The 13,289-nt window shown below is 39.3% G+C and overlaps 1 protein-coding gene across 1 annotated transcript in view; it reads right to left on the bottom strand.

Annotated features, from left to right (window-relative positions):
* Nucleotides 1-390, bottom strand: part of LOC124798753 (putative protein TPRXL) — a 34,839-nt gene extending 34,449 nt beyond the window's left edge. The window contains exon 1 of the mRNA XM_047262280.1: nt 322-390. Within this exon, the coding sequence (XP_047118236.1) occupies nt 322-390 (69 nt within the window). The remainder of the gene's footprint in view (nt 1-321) is intronic.
* Nucleotides 391-13,289: the final 12,899 nt, after the last annotated feature.

Below are 13,289 nucleotides of genomic sequence, written 5' to 3'. Positions count from 1 at the left end.
ACACCAGAAAAGACATCTCTACGTCGCGTCCAGCAAGCAGTCTAGACATTCCATGACACTGAGGACTGGGGAAGGTCCGCCCAGTGAGCTAACGTCGAGATGGCTAACTGAAAGTTTGAAAAAGTTATGGTACTCGGTCGAGAAATAATCGAACAAAGACAAGTCTTGAATAACTACAATCTATAATTGCTCGCGTGCGCAAGAATGGGATAATGACATGAATGAAAGTACAATACTCCTGATTGCAAAATCCCATGCACTCTAAGTATGAGTGCGAGCAGAGCCAGAGGGAAAGCTACAAGTCCAGACACCAGGCCTGACCTGGACCGCTGTCTGCACTGAACTCTCCTCGCAGGCGACACAGCCCCCAGGTTGCGTCACAACTTCCATGTCGGTGCTTCCAGCCACTGCCCTTTGGGACCTCATATGTGACCATATATGGCCCCCACAAACATCTTACCATGCCTCATGGCTTCTCCATATAAGCTCACGTGATACCTCATGAGTCTGTGTAACTTCGCTGGCCAGGGTCCAAGCCGCCGCCCTTCCTGTGGCGTCGCCTTTGCCTTTGTTCTATATACATGTAAATCAGAGAGAGAGAGACAGACAGACAGACAGACAGACAGAGGGAGAGAAAGAGACAGAGGGAGAGAGAGGGGGGTGGGCATTAGCGGCTAGAGCCCATATAAAAAAAGCCGGCCGTGGTGGCCGAGCGGTTCTAGGCCCTTCAGTCTGGAACCGCGCTGCTGCTATGGTCGCAGGTTGGAATCCTGCCTTGGGCATGGATGTGTGTGATGTCCTTAGGTTAGTTAGGTTTAAGTAGTTCTAAGTTCTAGGGGACTGATGACCACAGCAGTTAAGTCCCATAGTGCTCAGAGCCATTTGAACCCTTTTTATTAAAAAAAGAGTCAAGTAATGTTACGAGCTTCCTGCTCAGTAAGAGGCAAAAATACTTTCAGAGACAGTAGCATTTTAAGACGTACTTAATTTTAACTGACGTTAATGAATTCTTCCTAAGACTGACTGCTACAACTCAGAAGATAAACAAATGGAGCAGGTCCATCCAGCACGGATTTTCGCTTATAATTGTTTGGTGCCACTAGCATTCAGTTATTGGCTAGGTGTTATACTTAGTAGGGAATATGTGATACATTCGCTATGATCGTCAGGCTTATGGAGTTTATGTTGGAGTGTAAAGTTACTGTGGTCATTGTTCTGACATGTGCAAAGAAAATGACTATATCCTGTCTTAAGGGAGCTATGGATATGATGTGGGAGAATGCGATTTCAGCGGACCAATATCCGAACGGGCTATGTCTGGTCATAAGAGGGATATGGATACTGATTTTCCAGGTCCACTGGCGTCAGAAGGATGTATTCACAATACTTCACTCATCAGATTGGGATTGCAATCGCAATATTTAATTGTAATTGCAGTGATAAATATGTGGCCGGTTTCCTAGGACGACATCGTTTGGCAAATGGGGGGCACATAGCAGAGGTAGCCTGTGGCCGAAATGAATGGGCATTTCCAGCTTAAGGCTCTCACTAGTGGTGGGCACAAACAGCTGACTAGTCGGTTCTTGCCCGCAGCTGAAGGGGCAAGTGTTGGCACCGGATAGCTGAATAACAAGCTAATGCTCAGTATCCATTGGACTGTCTCCGTGAACGCTTGTTTTGCACGTATTCTCTGCGGAAAATTGAGCAGTTCAGTATCGATCACTGCCACGTGTTGGCGTTGGACACATTGATAACGTCCGAATTCCTACCACTCCAATAATTCCCAGATGCCTTCCTTGGTCGGGGATGGTGTACTCAGGCATACACGCCGCTGCGGTCACGGCGGCAGTTTTCTCTGACCTCTGAGCATTGGTGCTGGAGGTGTACGAAGGGACTGGCGCGCTGCGTGTTAACATTACGAATGAGCGCGCAGCATGTGTGAGTGTTTCAGTGGTTTTCAAAATCTAACCATGACACCTACTGCTATGAGCTGGATAGTGGTTTAAAAGTGTCTTGTTTAGTGCTTCTCAGTATATTGCAGTGGACTCTGTCTTGCAGAAGTACTTGTTGTTGTTGTCTCTATTCTATCACGCAGTAGGACCTTGCTTCTCCTTCCAAATGTAGCGGAGAGAACCAATTTAGGAATTCTGTAGTGCTTTAAAAACCAATCGCAACGTCAAATTCTTGATTGATCACTTTATTTTTTCCGATAGTGGTATTCTAAACACACATACCAGCACAACCCTCCCGCAGATCGTATACGAATGTAGAATGAAACTGAGTTGAAACTTTCAGCTGCCTCCATTGTAGTGGACTTTCTACCAAATGATCTAACTGGACCAATATCCACCAATAGGAGGCAACAGAAAAAACCTTAAGGGTTTGGAAGCTGGGGGCTGCGGGATCTAATCCCATCAAATATTCCAGTCTTCATATCCACCAATAGGGTGCAAGGGAAAAACTGTCCCACACAAAGGGTGTCGACTTAATTAACTAGTCAATAAATTTGATAGACTGAGGGAATATTTCCAACATATCCACAGCTAAGGGTTTACCAGATAAACACTGCTTTGTTTGCGGGTTGATCTGACCATGGCTGATGGTGCATGCATGCCTGGTAGCAGCATGCAACAGGACGTGGCCACTTGAGAGAAAGAGAGAGGGGCAGAGAGAGCATGTGTTCTCATACGAATTTCTCAGGTATCAAATGTCAGAGGGCTGCCACCACCGGCCACTTTTGTTTGGGGATTAGTGCAACATTTGGTATGGTGTTTGCGGGGCCCGATTGGTCATAGTGTGGCCTGCATGTGCAGGAATAAATGAAGTGACCGGCCCAGTGGACAGCAGACAAGAATTGCATTACACTCGAAAGATTTTTAACAGCTTGTTTACATGGGGTGTGTTATGTTGATGGTATCCCTTGTGTGACTGGAATAAAGAAGCGCCACAATTGTTTAAACATTCCATACTGCCATGTCACTCTCAAAGTGTTTAGATAAACAGTAGTCCATACACTATAAATTCTTTATGTAAACAATGAAACTATATTCCAAACGCTGCCTTGAATAACATATATTGTTTAAATAAGTAATATTCTACATATTGCCTTGTCTACCAGAAATTTTTGAAACAATATTCCATACACAGCAACTGATTTCCACCGAATTCTTAAAATAAATAATTGAACTATATTCCATACACCGCCTTGTATCCAATAAATTTTTTAAATAAACAATATTCTGCACATTGCCTTGTCTACCAGAAACTGTCTAAACAAGCCAATCAACTGAGTCTTTTTCCCGCTATTTCCAGGTGGGGGAATGGAGGGGGAGGGCAGGGGTGTTTTGCAGAGGGGGAGGGGTTAATTAATTGGTCGATTTAATTAATTAGTCACTTTATTTGATATCAAAAGTGTGCTTGTATCGGCGAGGGGAGTCACAGAGGTGTGGGGAAGGATGACGAGGAGGAGGAGGAGGGGGAGGGATGGGGTGTTCCTCAGAAGGACGCATTATTCTCAGGGGGTCATGAACCACTTAGCAGAACAATAGATTAATGGGAGGGGGATGGTGCCATAAATCAAACAGCTGTCACACTTTAATTAATTTTATATAAAGTGGTGTATAACAATATGTTAAGGAACATTCAATCAAAAGAGAACACAGGTTAACAGCTGACATGGAGCAGAACAATATGTTTGCCCCTGAAAGTATGCCTTGCCACTGATATAGGCAGCCCGCAATAACAAAATGCACTGACAGCGCCGTTTCCCTACTTCTGTTGTATGAAAAGTATTGTGCTTCTTTATTATTACTTATTAAACCGATTGTTAATACAACTTTACGGTTCAGCATGGTTGACAAGCGACTTTCAGTAGCCAGTTTGAAATGTGGCTACACTGAGCCACTGCGTCAGAGATTGCGCCAAAGAGTATTATTCAGCCGCCTCCACTGGCAGTGCTTGGGGAGAACTCGTAGTAGTCAGTGCTTGGGGAGAACTCGTAGTAGTCAGTGCTTGTCGAGAACTTGTAGTAGTCAGTGCTTGTTGAGAACTCGTAGCAGAGAGTGCTTGCTGAGATGTCGTAGTGAAGAGTGCTTGTCAAGATGTGGCAGTACTCAGTTCTTGTTGAGATGTGGTAGTAGTGACTCGGTATGGTGATATATTGTAATGATTAGAGTGCTTTTCATCAATATAAATGAAGGTAAAACAAAATTTTCTTTTCTCTCTCATTATTTCAGTGTCCTGAATAATGCGTCATTACAGGTTCAGTCAACAAAGCATCTGGCGTGTGTTCTTGTATTAGAGTGTAATTCTGGTTTTCTTGCGCAATTATAGTATTTCTAATTTTTTTATCATGTCAGTATAAATGGTATTTAAAATTTCTTGTCTTGTTGAAGAAGAACCGTGCCAGATGTGTACGTTGAGTCACACTTCCACACACAGATCAGCTACACTTGTGCTTTGTTGGCTTCGTAGGTTTTATAGTTGCTGGGGACTTAATTAATTAATTGTGTTAACGAAAATTTTCTTTCATTCTTTGTTGTTATTCTATGCCGTCAGATTGCGTACAAATACTAGTCAGGGCCAACCGTTCACGACACAGCGTAATCGGACATACAGCCACCAAAAATAAAAAATTATTTTCAAACTTAATAGTTAAGCCCCCATGCACGTGGCGACCACTGCTTCGGATCGTCCCTTGGAATTCTTCTGATTGTAAAAATAGTAGACAGTAGTATTGTTGTAGTAATTTGTAGTTTAGTAATTGTAGTCTATAATGCATGTGTAGATTTGGTAATTGGCATTTTTCTAATGGTATTTTTCAAAATTTAAATTTGTTGTCTTGTCTACGGGTTTGACAATTTAGTGCAATTATTTCAATTGTTCGTTAATCGTGTTTGAGGGAAATATTTCGTGTGAATGGTATTGTTGAAGATGAGGAGTCATTGTGTGTAATTTTCGTACAGTGACGAATTTTTTATGTTTTGTAAATGATTACGTGGTCAATGGACAGGCAAAAATGATGAATAGTCAGAATAACGAAATTGTTAACATGGCGAACTCGCCAACAGAGGAAAACAGTATCATGAATAATGAAGTGGAAAACAATTTAATAAGTCGGGAAAATAGTCCGGAACCATTTCAAAATTTTTCTCAATCAGAAAATTCACAGATTACGTGGTTAACGACAGAAGAAATGGAGCAGTTAATGAGTGCAATATTAAATTTGGGATCACAGATGGGAACAATGGAAACGCGGTTAGACTCACTACGATCTGAAATTAAAACAGAAATGAAAGCAATGACAACACGGTTATGCTCACAAATAGGATCAATTAAAACAGAGATGGAAACAATGACAACACGGTTAGACTCACGAATAGGGACGTGTTTCAAAAACATGAAAGATGAACCAAAGAAAGAAAGTAGAGAAGAAGTACGACCGATTTTGAATGCTCACAATAATAGTTTAATTTCAATAGAAATTAGACAAGAGGAACAGGACAGAGAACAGGAAGAAAGAGATCGCGTGATAGTACAAAAATTTTCAGAATTAAATTTACAACGTACACACGATAAGGAAGAAATAATTGAAAGAATCGAGGAATCCGTACCAAATGACAGAATAAATAACTTAACGCAACAGTGTGAACAGTTAACTACTAAATGTGACAACACCGAAACCCGAGTCGCGACATTTACAGAAAACGTAAATAAACAGAAAGAACAATTAAGTGACTCATCGGAAAGAGTTGAGGAGATCTCAGATAAATTGACAAGTGTTAGTTTAGCAGAAGGGTTTGAAGAAAATAATTTGTTTCATTTACGGGATGCAACAAGAGAGCGCCAGGCGCGCGAACTTGACAATAATCGACATTGGGACAGGGATAGTCGCGGTAGGTCTTTGTCGCCACGAAGCGAAAACTTTGACTATAAACACTTTTTGACTGTTCAGAAATTTAAGATCTTTCGCAATTCTAAGAATGACATACATCCATGTTCATGGTTAGATCAATTTACATACGCACTTCCACCAAATTGGCCATTAAGTCACAAACTGGAAATTATGTGCAGCTATTAATGTCCTCAGGGGATTCACTACACTAAGTGAATATGTGCCGTAGCGTGCATAGGGCCCCGAGCTGTTGTGGTGCTATTTCGCTTTTAGTTTTCTGCACCGCTGCCTACTCTTTTACTATTCTTTGTATCTGTCAAAACAACTCTTCGACTATCAATCTATCTAAAGAATAACCGGATATGACTATTTTACCCAAGAGTGATTTCGGAAATTACCGTTTGGACTTACTGTATCTTCATCAGCATTCATTCGTAGTTTAAACGAAATTTTACCTGTTTATCTTCGTGACAATATTACTTCGTATGTTGACGATATTCTTATTGCTAAACATTCTTGGAGTGAACACAACAAAATTTTGGATTCATTATTACGTATTTTTGCAAGAGTTGGCATTACAGTGAAATTGGAAAAATCTGAATTTGGTCGTTCTCAGGTGAAATTTCTCGGTCACATTATTTCTACAGAAGGTATTCTTCCTGATCCAGAAAAACTAGACACTATTCGTAATTATGCTGTTCCTTCCACAAAGCGTGACGTTCGTGGTTTCCTTGGTGTCTCTAATTTTCCTAGACGCTTTGTTAGATTGGAAAATTTGGCCACACCTCGTTTTAGCGAACTATCTGGAAAGTTCTTTCTAAAACGAAAATCGTTGGTTAGTTTGTATTCCTGATGAGTGGGTCAATAAATTGATTTGGTACACACATTTCAGTTATGCACACTTTCGTTCTAGAAAATGCTTTCATAAAGTACGAGAAAATTGCAACTTCAGTTATATGGAAAAACGCATTCGATCTGTTCTTGCCAAATGCAAATTATGTCAAAAGGCTAAGCCGCCAACTATTTCTCACAGAGCACCGTTGTTTCCTATCATTCCAGCGAAATTAAAGGACATGGCTGCAGTCGATTTGTTCGGTCCAGTGGTTCGTTCTACTAATGGTTATGCGTACATTTTCGTAGCAGTGGAATTGACATCAAAATATGTGTGTTATACACCTTTACGCAAAGCAACAGCTCGTTCAGTATCTAATGCATTCATCAAACATTTTCTTAAAGAAGTGGGTCATGTTGATAAAGTTATATCAGATAATGGATCACAGTTTCGTTCTAAAATTTGGCTTCGTACTCTACGGCGTCGTAAAATTAAACCAATTTTTATTTCACTTTTTCACCCTCAATCTAACGCTTCAGAGAGATGGATGAAGGAAATCAATAAATTGTGTCGTCTTTATTGTCATCAGAATCACAGAACGTGGGATTAGTATCTTCATATTTTTCAAAACATTCTGAATGAACTCCCTAATGATTCAACTTCTTTACCGCCGATATTGATATTAAAAAATAAAGCACCGACAAATCGCATTTCTCAAATCGTTCCTTTTCCGCCTACACGGAAATTGCGGCATTCTGAAGTTGTGAACCTGGCTCTACAAAATATTGCATCTGCGGCTGCTAGAAGAGAGAAATCAGCTAAACGTCCTGGTCGTTTAAAAACCTTGTCAGTTGGTTAAAAGGTGTTAATTAAGTCTCATCGTTTGTCTCACAAAGGAAAAGGCTAATGTCGCAAATTTTTTCTGCTTTATAACGGTCCATATAGAGTTCGCAAAATTATTCATGATAACACTGTCGAAGTAGAAACTCTTAAATCTCAGCGCTCTAAGGGAGTACATCACATTTCGAACGTTAAAATTTTTGTGGAATGACATACTTTCGAGAAACCAACAGTTGTACGTAAACATGCGGAGAGTACAAGGATACCGCGCTGTGTTTTGGCGGCGGCACATACTCAAAGCAACAGTCAAGTCAGCGCGCTGCACAAGGCAATCGTTGACCGCAAACAATTACTTCCTATGTCACGCGCCTACAGCTGATCGAGCGCTCAGTGCGAATGCACTGACAGCCGTAAACAAATATACAGTCTAATTTCTCCGATTAAATTCAGTATAAAGCTATAGTGACTTGATGAATTATGTTATTAACGTTCAGTATTTTTCAGGATACGGTTCTATAAAATATTTAAGAACTTCAGGTAAATTCTGTGCGTGTCCGACGTTAAGACGACTTGCTATCGAGAAAATTTCAGGAAGAATGTAATTTCGAAGAAGAAACTAATAAACTAAAAAGGGAACTATTAATTGAATTTATTTTTCAGGTAACATATTTCCACTTAGGTACGTACTTTAGACGTAATTTGCTGCTGGCGATTACGTGATTCATACTTTGTGCTAAATTTCATGTTCTATGAATTTACTTGTGAAGCGACGTGCTTGCGTACATTAACTGATTTTCACAATGATTGATGAATGAACAGGGTTGTTATTTGTATATATTATGCATCGCTTGACTGCTATGCTTTTTCACTGATGTCACATTTTTTTTAATTAAGTGCCTGCTGTGCTTATTTATTTAAATTGTAATTGTCAACTGATTAATTGTGCTGACTGTGGTTAGGTATGTAAGTTATACTTTGTGATTTATCTGCTTGTGCCTTCATGTTTACTTATTAAGATTTCATATGAACATTTATTTGCTTATGCTGATATGATGCTAATGACCTGTTTATTACGTAAGATAGATGTTTGCTGCTGTGCGTATGGATTGCATATTTACACATTTCTGTTTTGTTGTCGTAACTACTCTTTAATTTGGTATATAGAAATGCTGATAAACTGTGTACAAACATGGAGTTTAGGTCACACTATGGTATTAATTATAGATTGTTTGCTTGGCAGAGCCTCGTTGTAGGGATTGTGCTGAATCCACTTGTTGACATTCTGTTCTCTACTGGTATATTTACTCGCTATTGCATGTTTTGCTTACGCTCAGTGCCTTATATTTTTAAGATAAGAAAATGAACTGCTATAATTCGACGAACGACATTAGTACAAGAAACTTGATAGAAGTCACATGAGGTGGAGGTTTTATGGAAGCTGTATAAATTTATGTTACTAGGAAGGAAGCTAACGACATGACACACCAACATTAGGCTTAGACCATTGACAGTTATTACACTGCATTTTTCGTGAGCAATTGAAATAGGAAGTGACACTAGACACAAGAAATACTCCACATGTTTGCTTCTGTTTGCCATAATTCTTGAAGTGGTGTACACACTGTGAAATATTATGATCATTCACACTCCGTAATCGTACTTAATTACTGAGAGTTATTCGAACTAAAGTCTGTTAGAGGTCATGTATGCATTTCTTTTATTTAATGATGGACAAGGTAACCAAAATGTATCTTATAATTTATAATGAGTAGAAGATTTGGGTCAGATGGATTACACAGAGGTTGTGTGTTGACAGTGTGTCTACAGATTGTATGGGATGATGAACTGAAGTTTGCACTAGAATTTTGTCTGTACTTGTTCGAGGAGACTGACTAGAGGAAAGAGTTATTATGGAAGTGAAATGATAATGGTAATAAGGTTTATATGTATCGACGTATTGAAGAGGTATTATCGAGGTATTATTATGTGAAGTTGATGATTATTGGAGTTTTGGTGGACAAGAGGTAAGGTAAATGATATTGATGAAGATTTATATGTATCGACGTAAGAGGTATTATTGAAGTATTGAGATTATGTGATGCTGATGATTATTGGAGTTTTGGTGGATAAGAGGTAAAGTAAGTGGGGAACATATTTTTTTTTGTTTTTGTTGGTCTATATGGAACAAGGAGGATGAAGATAGCAGACTAGAACACTAAAGTGGAAGGACGATTATCTACACACACTTTGTTAAATGTGTACGTTGAGTCACACTTCCACACACAGAACAGCTACACTTGTGCTTTGTTGGCTTCGTAGGTTTTATAGTTGCTGGGGACTTAATTAATTAATTGTGTTAACGAAAATTTTCTTTCATTCTTTGTTGTTATTCTATGCAGTCAGATTGCGTACAAATACTAGTCAGGGCCAACCGTTTACGACACAGCGTAATCGGACATACAGCCACCAAAAATAAAAAATGATTTTCAAATTTAATAATAATTAAGCCCCCATGCAAGTTTTACATAAGGCATGTTTCTGTATTTCGTGTCTTTATGAGGTTTTCCACACGAGGTTTTGCTGTCATTTCTGAGTTCTAACGTTGATTCAGGTGTCAGATGATTGTCAGTCACCAAAACCGGTAGCAAATTAATAATGTAGACTAGTGTCATTAATTTACTGAAATATATATTCGCTGCTGACAGTTGCCTGAAGAAAACATTACGACGTTGAGAGCCCGATTAGCGTACGGTCAGTATTCCTTACTAGAAAAGGGATTTCCATAGTAAAACCCAAAAGCCATATTACATCGTATTCAAGTATTTTAGGTGCAACGAAATAGGTGTGGAAAAGATGATTTTTAAAGAAATTCTCTTTGTGATAAGTATACAATAATCTGCTTTGTTTTTCCTCTCACAAAATTTCATTTTACGGCTCAGGGGTTAATTATCGTCAGGTTTGGAACCAGTGGTCTAAGATGTATTCCTCCACACAGATAGGACTCCGCATAATCACAATTAACAGGAACCAGCCGCCAATTTCATGCAAGGCTTCCATTGGTTCGTCTGAATTATCGCTTTGCTTGTTCATAACAGTTTCGCCCTTTAGTTGTTCGTTTCATACTGGCAGATAATACGTTTAATTCTTTGGGGAAATACATACGCTTAATTCGTTTAACCTCGACTTAGAGGGAAATATAGTGAATATTTCAACAAAAATAATATTACCAGCTTTACTTACAAAGTTGGGCTTTACCAACGCAGAGGTCAAGTTGAGACATTCCAATATTCCCAGGGTTGTCAATGTTGATTTCCAACATGAATGAAAAATGCTCACTCACAGACAAAATAAGTAATAAAATAAGTAATAAATCCTATTAACAGCCATTCACCTGAACTGGAAAATAGACAAGAAAACGCCTGCGTTCTTAACTAATTTTCAGTGAATGAAGAAATATTTTCGTGCAGTCACATTCTAGCAGAAGTGTAACATTTTGTACTCTGTGAACAGAAGACACTGAAATTGGATTCTGGTAGAGCCGGAACGAATTTTCCGAATGGTTGATGACGAGCACTCTGAACTGCCAGCATGAGACGATGTGCGATCTATGAGAACGAAACCTAATAAAAAAATACACTTACAAATAATTTGTAGTTTCACTTATCTCCTCAACTTCGTTCTGCAGTTTTTGTACAGTTTAATTCTTTGATAGAAATACTGTTTTAAATTTGCTTTGTTTTTCCAAGTAAATGTCTCTTGTTCCGACAGAATAAAATTACTACTATTTTTCTTAGTTTACGTAATGGATTGGATTAAGTACTTGGAGGCTATAGTTTGAATCACCAACGATTTTAACAGATTTTTACAATGGGCTTCATTACTGGTTTCAGTCATGTCTCTCACAGACTTTTCAGTATTTTAAAAACTTGTACATAGTTTTTGCACTTGATCTCCAAAGTACGATGCCATATCCAAGGAGAGACTGTACATGATATTAGTAAGTACCTACGTACCATTTTCTGTAACGTCCTGATGACAGGTTTCAAAAGTCATATCATGCTTTTCAGTATCACTTTGCTAGTATCTGTGTATGGTTATTCCGCTCTGAGTAAGTTTCAAATTTTTTTCGGGTTTATGAAATAATTTATGGAATGTATACCAAGAATAGTAATGTTCCTAAAGTATTACCCAGAGGGTCTCTTCTCCTAATGCAGTACGTGCTTGATAAATGATTTACAAAAAATGTTTCTTCTTTCGGTCGTTTTGCAGTAGGGTTTTGGAACATATACTGTATTCGAACATTATGAAGTACCTCGAAGAAAATTTATTGACATATCATCAGCACGGATTCAGAAAATATAGTTCTTGAGAAACACAACTAGCTCTTTATACTCCTAACGTATTAAGTGCTATCGAGAGGGGATACCAAATTGATTCCATATTTTTAGATTTCCAGAAGATTTCCAGATTTCCTCACAAGCGTCTTCTAACCAAACTGCTTGCCTACGGAGTATCGCCTCACTTGTCCGACTGGATTCGTGATTTCCTGTGAGAAAGGTGAAAGTTCGTAGTAATAGACGGAAAGTCATCGAGTGAAACAGAAGTAATATCCGGCGTTCCCCAAGGACGTGTTATAGGCCCTCTGTTGTTCCTGATCTATATTAACGACATAGGAGAAATCTCAGTAGCCGTCTTAGATTGTTTGCAGATGATGCTGTCATTTGCCGTCTTGTAAGGTCAGCAGATGATCAAAACGACTTGTAAAATGATTTAGATAAGATATCTGTATGGTGCGAAAAGTGGCAATTGACCCAGAATAAGGAAAAGTGTGAAGTTATTCACATGAGTACTAAAAGGAATCAACTAAATTTCGATTAAGCGGTAAGTCACACAAATCTGAAGGCTGTAAGTTCAACTAAATATTTAGGGATTAAAATTACAAATAATCTAAATTGGAACGATCACGTAGATAATATTGTGGGTAGAGAAAACCAAAGACTGCGAACACTTAGAAGATGCAACAGGTCTACTAAAGAGACTGCTTACATCACGCTTGTCCGCCCTATTCTGAAGTATTGCTGTGCGGTTTGGGATCCGCATCAGGTGGGACTGACGGATGACATCGAAAAATTACAAAGAAGGGCAGATCGTCTTGTATTATCGCGAAATAGGAGAGATAGTGTCACAGACGTGATACGTGAATTGGAGCGGCAATCATTAAAACAAAGGCGTTTTTCGTTGCGACAGGATCTTCTCATGAAATTTCAATCACCAGTTTTCTCCTCCGATTGCGAAAACATTCTGTTGGCACCCACCTGCATAGGGAGAAATGATCGTCACGATAAAATAAGAGAAATGAGGGCTCGTACAAAAAAATTTAAGTGCTCGTTTTTCCCGCGTGCCGTTCGAGAGTGGAACGGTAGAGAGACAGCATGAAGGTGGTTCATTCAACCCTCTGCCAGGCACTTTATTGTGAACAGCAGAGTAATCACGTAGATCTGTATACCCTCTGTATGCCGCTTCACCAAACGAATTTCTCACTAGGCCCTACAAAACAGGCGTTTATGACTGAACTTTATACGCAGCGAGCTGATAAGTTGTACCCTGGAGTAAACAGTGAAGCAAGTGGAGGTGCCTGTGTGTACAGCGAACAACACTGGGTACGGAATGCGTGATGTGTTTCTCACTCGAAGGAAGGGATGGTGGGTGTGGACTGACGCTTGA

This window comes from Schistocerca piceifrons, chromosome 5 (assembly GCF_021461385.2).
Source record: "Schistocerca piceifrons isolate TAMUIC-IGC-003096 chromosome 5, iqSchPice1.1, whole genome shotgun sequence".
Classification (NCBI taxonomy): domain Eukaryota; kingdom Metazoa; phylum Arthropoda; class Insecta; order Orthoptera; family Acrididae; genus Schistocerca; species Schistocerca piceifrons.
Note: the sequence above shows the minus strand (reverse complement) of the source record. Positions and strands in the feature narration are given on the sequence as shown.